At 36.5% G+C, this 10,510-nt stretch overlaps 1 protein-coding gene across 1 annotated transcript; it reads right to left on the bottom strand.

Moving 5' to 3' along the window:
- LOC109223714 (ABC transporter A family member 7-like) lies at positions 1,062-10,204 on the bottom strand. The gene is made up of 18 exons (XM_019388125.1): positions 9,995-10,204; positions 9,220-9,601; positions 9,039-9,118; positions 8,782-8,926; positions 8,207-8,326; positions 7,990-8,114; positions 7,047-7,205; positions 6,219-6,381; positions 6,004-6,129; positions 5,772-5,855; positions 4,051-4,406; positions 3,772-3,969; positions 3,443-3,552; positions 3,250-3,334; positions 2,817-2,945; positions 2,626-2,731; positions 2,203-2,291; positions 1,062-1,560 (listed from the first exon to the last, which is right to left on the bottom strand). The coding sequence occupies exons 1-18, from the start codon at positions 10,061-10,063 to the stop codon at positions 1,261-1,263; spliced, it is 2,826 nt and encodes a 941-aa protein (XP_019243670.1). The 5' UTR covers positions 10,064-10,204; the 3' UTR covers positions 1,062-1,260.

Raw genomic sequence — 10,510 nt, 5'->3', positions numbered from 1 at the left:
TGTTGGTGTGTAGCAATGAGCTGAAACTCTCTATTTATAGCCGAAAGCTCACTCTCTGAAGCCTACTATATTTGACAATTTGCAAACACTTTTCTTCTTTTTCTTCAATGTTGACAATTCAAAAACGGTGGCTGCCAATTCAAAAAAGACTTAGAAGTCTTTACCAAAGGAAGAAAGACATCTTCCTTAAATCATGGGATGGACCCATCAGTAAAAAATCCCTCCGGAAAAAGAAAAAAAAACAAGGATAGATTTCGACACCCTAATCCATATTGACTTTGGAACTTTCTACTCTACTGGACAAGATTCTTTGCCTCTGTGGCATGTAAATTCATTTTAACAAAAACGAAGGGGTAAATATTTAGAAACAAATTAACCTGGATAAGACGTGACTTCATTTGTTCCTGCATAGGAAGTGCATCAACTAACTTCCTTACTCAGCAAAAACTGAAACTTTGAGAGAGAAGGGGGGAGAGAGGGGGGGGGGGGGGGGGAGAGAGAGAGAGAAGCCATGGAACTGCTCTTCCTCAGCTCACCTTTGTCCTATGATAAAGAAGCTCTATTTGAATATCCATGGCTTCTCTCTTTCCCTCACCAGAATTTTCAAATAGAGCTTCTTTATGTTCTCCTCTTCCTCAGCTCACCTTGGTCCTATGATTATGTACATTTTCAGGTCCAAGTTTCAGTTGGGTTGTTAGTTTCAAAAGAATTTGCACATTTCTCTGCCTTGGCTGCAGTTGGACGTACCCTTTTTCGGGCTTTCGCTATTATTTGGCTTTTTCTCCAAATCCAATGCTCTGATCACTGAAAAAGAACTCTAACTTCGACAAAATGACCTCTGTTGCATTCTGAATATTGGTTGTTATGGTTCACTTGGGAAGAAATCATCACACTTCTCTCATCTCTTCTCATAGTTTTCTTTCATGGCTTTCAAACTCTCACCAAAAATAACTTTCTGCAGTGGCTTTCAAACTCTCACCAAAAATAACTTTCTGCAGAGTCCATATGCTACGTATCTCTCTGAGTAGTCATTTAAATAAGAAACAAAAAATATATAGACATACGGAAAATTTTTGAGTCGTCGACACTTCTATATGAAACAAATGTTTAGAAGCGAACTGTACATATTTTTCCAATGTATCAAAAAAATATATATGTAGTAACACAAATGTATGACAGTGATTAAAAAAAATCATCACAAAATGAAAAACTTGAGTCGCAATAAAATATGGACATTGGTGCTAAATGCTAATATGGATGTTAAGAGAGAACATTGAAAGCCTGAGCACTGCGAGCAACTTTGATAAACACGTCCTCTAAAGTTGTATCAGCCAAACCCCAAGCATAAACCGTGAATTTACTCTTTGCTTTCTCCACTGCTTGAAATACATCTGCAATTCTAACCTCTTGCTTTGGCAACTCAAACTTCTGTGTCCCAGATATATGGTATATCCTGTTGGCATTTGGGGATAGGTGTCGCACCATGTGCTCCACTTCTTCCTCATTATCTGATGATGTTGTCATTGTAAACACATAAGAACCCCCATATCTTGCCTTCAACTGTTATCCAATAGGAGAAGAAATGGTCAGACCAGTTTGAGAATAAAAAAGAAGCAGATGGGAGGTCAAAAGAGAAATATACTTACTCAGCCCTGGCAATCATTACTTTTTACAGTTTATTAGACTACTAATAGTCGTTTCGCCAAGCTTTTTTTGAGCCAAAAGTGTTTTTTTGACCGAAAGTGCTTATTTCCCAAAGTTAAGCTGTTTGGCCAAGCTTTTAAAAGTAAAATAAGTGCTTTTAAATAGAAGCAGGAGCAGTTTTTGAGAAGCAGAAAAGTGTAAGCTTTCCCCTAAAAGCACTTTTGAGAAAATACACTTAGAAGCACTTTTTAAATGCTTGGTCAAACACTAATTGATGTTCAAAAGTATTTTTCAATTAATTAACCAAACACAAATTGCTTCTCACCAAAACTACTTTTTAAAAAAACACTTCTCAAACTAAGCAGATTTAGAAGCTTGGCCAAACCTGCTATAAGTCTCCATTTCCCTTCTTTCTTACTTAGGCACACATTATTACTCATATCAGTAGAATATCTGACACCATAATCTCACAACAGCTAGAGAAGGCACAGTAACAATCCAGTGCACCAAAAACAGAAATATACAGGATTTTGAAAATATCGAAAAGCTTGAAAGTACCTCTTTGGGATTTCCTATGCACTGCAAGCTGCCATCAACGAATATTCCTAGTCGATCACATAGATGCTCTGCTTCTTCCATGGAATGGGCTGAAATGGTTATCCTTATGAGTAGTCATACTAATGATCTCATTAACCAGTGGTAAGAAAGGAACTAGAAAAGAGTTCAGGTGTTCAATGTCCAATGTATGCTGGGCTGGGATGTAAAATTCACATATGAATTAATGTGGAATGACAACAAACTGGTGTACAATGCATATCTCCCATTATCATTATCAGTACTTTAAAGATTACTTCGTAATGTTCATAAAGAACAGAATTTGGAGAAACCCTTAATACAACTGGTTAGTACTGCCCTGAGGGCACATAGTTTATTCATGTCAAAGGGGGAAACAAAGAAACAAGACAAGTAATGTGAAATTACTTGTGAGAATAATTGCTCTATCTTGCTTTGCACGTTTGACAACATTCCATAAGTTATGTCGCGAAGCTGGATCCAGTCCAGTACTGGGCTCATCCATGTAGACAACCTGGAATATTTCATAAACCACAGGAATATGAATACACACAACTCCGAATGTCTTCCCATGAGGATGGATGGTAGAATTAACATACCTTAGGATCTCCGATCAGTGAAATTGCAACACTTAGCCTCCTCTTCATACCTCCACTGTATTTCCCAGCTTGCTTGTCAGCAACGCCCCCATGAAATAAGTTGACATTCTTAAGAGATTCTTCAACTGCCTGTAGGCAGAAAAGTATAAGTAAGCCAAAAAAAGAAGTTACTGCTTTGGATGAGGAGTCAAGTTTATCAAGATTTTGTCTTTCAGGTTGCCTATACAATGCATTGCCCGTATTCCCAACGCCAAAACTTGAAGATTAGATGTACTTTAAGGACCTTGGGGGAGGGGGGGTAATCAGTTATACTAATAGTCTGTAACTTAGCTGAATCAACGTTTCTGCTCTAACAGCTTTTGGACGATAAGCTAATTCTACAAGCACGTCTCATAAGCCCAAGTAGAAGTTAAGACGTGAGCCATTAACTTACTTGTGTCAGGACTGATCCTTTAAGATTTTTAAGCCTTCCATAGAAAAGTAGGTGCTCCCTTCCAGTTAACTTTTCCCAAAGTAAGCTGAAACAAATTTCCAAATGAAAAAACAATCAGTATTAGGACACCGAAATTTGCAGCAAGGGGGAGGGATCAAGTGTCGACTTAACTTAAGAAAAAGTAGATTCTTACTCATGCTGCGGACATACACCCATGTTGGTGTATATCATATCCATGTCTGTTCGTATATCCATACACTGAGCATATGCAGTACCGGAGCTTGGTTTTATGAGCCCAATCATCTGTTAGCAGAAAATTGTCACTCAAGGGTGTAGAGTTTTCAGTTTTAGCAATCTAAATAAAGAAACAGAAAATCAGTATACAGCACATCTGTCTACAAAATGAAGGACACTAAGAACGTGTTTTAAAGTTATGTACACATTAAGGTTGCATCCTTGAGTGACTAAAACTTAAAAGAATTACAAAGATACAGCTAACACAAGACAGACCACAGGACTGACCATATTAATAAAAGTAGTTTTGCCAGCACCGTTGGGACCAAGCATACCAAAACATTCCCCTTGAGGCAAAGCAAGTGACAATCCTCTCACTGCAAATTTCTCAGGGTTTCCGTCTTTCCCTGGATAAACCTTTTTCAAATTGTCACAAATGATGGCGTGACTTGTACTTGATTCGAGTAACTGTTCAACTCTCTCCCTCTGTTGAAAGGAGGTCCCATATGGTTAGTTTTGTAGATAGGAACAAACATAATGTTTTTCACCAGATAATTAAATGTTTACCTCCTGGGCAACATCATGTTTCTCCATTTGTACGGAAACTTTAGAACCCTGCCTTTGTAAACTATGTTTCCTGAAGGAAGGTGAAGGCTTCTTTCGGGAGTTCCACAAGAAAAATAGGGGATCTTTCCCTGATGATGCAATCTGATCAATGTAATAAGCAAGAAAGAGAAAGACCAACCACTGCACTATCATTATTATTAGGACATCCTTCATCCCATTTTTTCCATCACTCAAATCTTTCCATCTCATACCATCTGTTCCCATATAATTAGCATTGAAAGCATATTGGGAAAACTCATATAATCCACGAAAAAGAGAAAATCCAGGATATATCTCCATAACTATAATCCAGCCTCCTTCAATGTCATGACAGAAATTACCAGAAGATTAGTATACAAAAGTGAAAAGCAAAATCAAACAGAACTTTCTTTTATAGAACAACATATCAGGAGAAATAAAGGCAAAAGAATCAGATCACTATCTTAATCATAAGGCACAGAAGGGAAGGAAAAGAGAAGAAGTTGATTTTCTTCACCTAATGAAAGTATATAGCTTCTGTGCTCCTTGGTAAAGAAGGGAAAGTTAAAATGAACACAGAAATTTGTTCCCTATAATCATGCAAAGCCTGGAGATATTAAAAAGCATTAAGATGGAAGGGTTGCTAACCCCTTGAATTGTTCCATCCCCTCATTTACCTCTCCTTCTACATTTCTATAATCCACCCTCATAGGATATGGTAACACTACAATATCAAGATAGAAAATTTATACCAACATTCGAGCAGTAAATCCAACAGAAAAATGCAAAAAGACCACAGTTGTATATACACACACACACATACATATGTGTATCATCCAAAGCCTGGAGATATTAAAAAGCATTAACATGGAAGGCTTGCTAACCCCCTGAATTGTTCCATCCCCTCATTTACTTCTCCTCCTCTCCTTCTACATTTCTATAATCCAGCCTCATAGGATATGGTAACACTACAGTATGAAGACAGAAAATTCATACCAACATTCGATCAGTAAATCTGACTAAAAATGCAAAAAGACCACAGTTGTGTGTGTATGTATATATATATATATGGAGAGAGATAGAGAGAGAGATATTATTTTGGAGTACTACAGTAGAGTCCTATCATGCTCGAATCAGTAACTTCTCACCCCCATTACTTAAATTTTTATAACGTGAAGCCACTTACATTGAATACGGTCAGGAGAAAGAACGAGTTTTATAGTCGGGATGCGGTGGTAGAGAATGATGTTGGGCTGAAGCCTCTAATCATTTAACTTTCCTTCTTTTGACTTTTACATGTATGATGCATATGAATCCTTCTTCTCTCCTGACCCTTTACCGCCTTTCACCCAACCTTCTCAAACATCCCCTGACCAATCTTTTGCCCCCTCCTGTCACCCTTTCTCAGACAGTATTCTCCTTCCCTTTAACGATATTTGTTAACTATTTACTAAGAGCTCTAGATAAGCAGATAAAAGAGACAACCATCATGCTATAAAATTTTCACAGTAGAAATTGAGTGATGCAATCCCCTCAAAGGTCCCTAATGAACTTCAGGTCAGTACAAATATACTGCTACAATAAAACAGAGTTATCATCAATCTGGAAGGTGACTAGGTGGTGCAACTATGAAAATCATGATTTATAGTTCCAGCTAAACGATCAAAGAGTTAGCGAGACAGCCTTAGTATTTCTGAACTTACTGGGAAATGATTCATCCTGGAGAAAGAACTGGAAAAGGAATGCTGCCAAGAGTCCGTTTGCAAACACCATCATATAGCCGATGACTGTTACAATGTCAAGTAAGCAGAATTAGTCATATCATGTTAGTTGCTGAAGGTTAATATGAAAAATTGCTTCATCCTTCTCATAAACATTCTGTTTCATATGAAATCCATGCAATATTAACACCAACTTCTATTGCAGATATCAAACCTGTAGCTGTCTTAACATTCGAGAAAAATGCAGCAACCAGAAAAGCAAGGGACACTTGCAAGTTTATGTAAATGAAGTAAAACACGAACTGGATGCTGTAATCATTAAGCAAAAAGAACTTCAAGCCTGCAAAAGGGAATAAGGGGAAAACAGGAAATTTGTATCAGCCAAATCCATTTAATATACAAGGGCCAACAGAGTAGCAGTAGAATTACCTACTAATGAGCCGAAAATCACAAAACATAACATGTATATAGAAGATACGACCAAAAAATAAGAATAAGAAATCATCCAATAGGGACCATCCGCAAGTCCATGCATTTTCATCATGATTCTTAGTTTCTGCTGCTTCTCATAAACTAGAGCTATCAAAACAACCTGCGAACAATTAATCATGCGATAAATATGACAAGCATAAAGAATTAAATAGAACCATATGATAATAAAAAATATAACATCAGTATAAGCATATGCAATTACTGTGTTACAAATTAATAAGATAAACTTAACCAGGCAAGATACTGTTTTAAGGAAACACTGGAGGAGTTTCAGAAATACTGATCGTCAAAAGCTACAGTACATATCTCATGATCGACAAAGTGCCGAGTTAAAGAAGCCTGACACTATGAAAGAAGTTTAAGCCTCTTGTATGTTTGCCGCGATGAATTTCTAGTAAGTATTTCTTGGAATAACTAAATTAACAGCTTAAGAGGCCTTAAAGACTGTAATTCGCCCATCAAATACTCAGTCTTCCTACTCGTACATGAACCATGAAATAAACCATGTTCAGCCAAAAAAAGGCTTAAAACTCATACAGTATGACTGAATAAGGTGTTAACTTTCACTCCTCGTGACTCTTCACACATAAAAAGAGGTAAATACTAAACAAGGCAGTTGATGAATGCCAAGAAAGCTGTCTAGGAAATGGATAGCTGACAAGTTGGCATCAATGGATAGAATTAATAGAAAACAGATTTGTCTTACATGATTGAGACTGTCAACTGAACAATTTCTTCAAACTAGAATAGAACATATTTACTTACAGGAAAAAGTTGTGAAACCACCCATGTAAAGAATAGTGGTCCCAGGAGAGAAGCAAAGTCCAGCTTGAGTTTTGTTTCTGCTTTGGGCATTTCTTTGACAAACTCAAACAGCATTCTTGCAGAAGGTCCAAGTAAAAACTGAAGGTAGGCATTTGATGCCTGTACATGACATTTAGCAAAATTTAACACATAAGTTACTTAAATATGTTCAATACAACTTTATTTAGTTGTTCATAAATAATCAAAAAAAAAATTGTAGATATAGATATTCATTCCATTCAGTCAAGATGAAGTGCAATGTGAAGAAAATCAGATGACCTTTGAATTGCTAGTAGGATAAAGAACAGACAGCTTAATATTTCTTAGTAACGGTCAATGTTGATACAATATGGTTCTTGCTAATTAACTGGAAAATTTCACAATTTAAGAGCTCACAATGACATTTGTCAATGAAAATGAAGATATTTGATCCAGAGAGTATCAATACGAAGCACAGATATGATCAGGGTAATCTAGACAAGGCACTCATAGAGTATAAAATTAAAACAAATCTTTCCGACTTTAAAAGCATACAGCAAATCTTATTTATATATCTGTGCGTGTGGTGTGCGTGTGCGTGTGCGTGTGCGTGTAGATATGTAAATGCATTTAATTATTTATACAGACTCATGGCTCAAGACATATAAATGTATTTGAGAGATTAAGGGCATCATAAAGCAGGGGACACGGGAACGATATGTTAAAGCTAAATGCACTGAGTTCTCCAAATATTCATCCCTTGCATTGCCATGCCCAACTCAAGTAAATGGAACTCACTTTCAGGAATCTCTCAATACTAATAAGGATTCCCTTTACTTTGGATTATCAAGACAATACAAAACATGCAAGGGTCAAGGATAATTTGTATACAGAAGAACATGGAAGTAGAAATTGGAAGGTTTACCAAATTCACTGAACGAGGAACCCTTGTCAAAGACATAGGTCGATTGCCTGTGTCATCCTTATACGTAGAGTTATACCAAATATTCACATTGAAACCATTTCTGTTTGAATTAAAGAAATCATATGCTGCAAGAAAAAAGAGATCATACGTTGTTAAGATGATCTTGAAATAGCATGGCTATGCATTAGGACATTTATGCAGAGAGCACCAGAAGAACCTGCTATTATCTCGTTTATCTTTCCCTCTGGATTCCCCTTCCTGTAACCTTTATAAAGCTCATCATTGATCTCATAAGAACTATTACGCCACAAGTGTAAACCTTTCACACAGCTTATCTCTGCATATATTAACCCAATATGGAAAAGATATAAGCTTGTTTGCTTGGAAGAGTCTAATTTTCTTTGACAATACTCGACTATGCATATATATATATATAGCAGCATTTAATCCTAGAGAGAGTGTCAGCTCATGTGCTTATCTGCAAATTGTTTATGAATGCGTAAACGTAAAGACCTAAGATTACAATCTGGTAGTTTGAGAAGTATGTCCAGCACTGAACTACAACATCTCAAAGATAAGACCTTCGCTAATAGAAATTTATTCTACTTGGGTCAGACCATAACCAAGAAATCTAGATTCAACTTCAATGGCGACAGGTTAAACTAACCGTATGTCACTTATTAACCTCAATCGTGTGCCTTCTTCATGCATTTACAAATTATACACATGCAATATCTAACATCGAAAAGGCTAAGGCTAGTCAGAAAGAAGTAACAAACATAAATCGACTACCTTGCTGAACAGCTACAGAACCAAATTCCAAAGGAAAAGAAAATGTAGAGTTTGGAGGACATTGAGGTCGAACATTGTAGACCGGCAAGTTGGAGAAGAAAGCTGCCTCGAGAAAATTCATAAGCTCAGTTTGTGACTCGGAACCCTGAAAATTTCAAGGGCATTCACCATCAAACAGAGACAAAATTTTGAACCTATGTACAGCGAATCTCAAGGGAAAAAGAAAAATAGCATAAGCTAAATGGAGAGAGGCTCACCAAGATATTATAGGCTAAGCTATAGAAAATGTCAGAGGAATTTAGAGTTGATCCACTGCTGAAAAAATTTCTACCCATGCCTATCAAGTTCCATATTAATTGGACATACATTAGAAACGGCATCAGAGAAAATACTCCGCTCACATCAGGTATAGTAGGATCAAAGCAAAACAATTCATACTTTCTCCAAAAGTCTTATTAGTTCCAGTCAGAAGTATAGTAGCTGGACAGGAACCCGATATTTTACACGAATCATCGGGCAAGTCCCTATATGAAATGGAATCAGTTTGAACAGCACGATACTTTGATGCTGGTATCTGTAACAAGGGAGGCCATTCTGGTGGGCTAGGAATCGGACAGCTGCCGACTTGGTCCAAATCTGAATATTCGATACCACAAACTTCTTCACATTTGCCATCACCGTTTGTGTCAACACATTTACAGCCACATCTGTTTGATGGTTTATCCAACTCTTTATTGACCAAATTTTGAATGAGAACTAGCAATAAACAAAGTACGATAGGGACCAAGAGGAGGCGAATATTTGACTTGACATCTCGTTTCTGCAACAAAATGAGAAGGAAACAGTAAACATACTATTTCAGACTAGAATCATGAAATCATACAAAAACAACTCAAGATGTAATTATCACATTTTTTACTTCCAAACAATATATGAATGTATACTCAACCAAAAACTGATCTAATTTTTGCTTCAAATACAAATAGAACCACTTAATTAAAAAATTATCATTCCGAAAAAATTGAATAAGACCAACCTTTAAACGTCAATTATAAATTTTACAATATCATGGACAGAAGTGAACCCAACAAAAAATAACATCCAACAGGACAAAGAGGTAACTAAATCTTGAACTTGAATTGCAAAAAGCAGAATTAAATTCAATTTAACCATATTGAGACGGCGCCATAAATTCAGAAACAATTAAACAAACCTGAAAAGTCAAATTCTTTCTGAGCAAAGCATTGGCTTGAGTCCAGAAGCTCGCTGGACCATCCGCCATTGTCGCAACTTTGTTTCAACTTTTTTTAAGTGCAATTATTCTATTTTTTTATTTTTAAACTTGTTGAAGTTAGTGAAAGAAAGTTCGTTGAGAAATCTCCATTTTTAGAACTCAGAATGAAAAGATGTTTCCCTCAATTCGCCGAATCTCCTTTATATAGCATCTCCAGTTGAGTGCCCTCTTCTTTTTCTTTTGAACTTACCTAAGCTGACGAAATTGCCCTTTCATGTCCTTTTCATTCTGGGTAAGGAGGTTGCCTTAATGACTAAAGTGCCCTTTGCTTCACGCGGTCTAATTTCTTTCTCTTGCTCTTTTTTTTTTTTTTTTTTTCCGATTGTTCTTGTTCAAATAATCGATCTTGTTATTTCCATCACCTAACTAGTAACGATTAATTAAAAAGGATGGAATTATATTGCTCCACTGGAAAATTAAATTTTCACTTTTGAC

The sequence above is a fragment of the Nicotiana attenuata genome, chromosome 3 (assembly GCF_001879085.1).
Source record: "Nicotiana attenuata strain UT chromosome 3, NIATTr2, whole genome shotgun sequence".
Taxonomy (NCBI): Eukaryota; Viridiplantae; Streptophyta; class Magnoliopsida; order Solanales; family Solanaceae; genus Nicotiana; species Nicotiana attenuata.
This window is presented reverse-complemented; position numbering and strand designations above follow the sequence as displayed.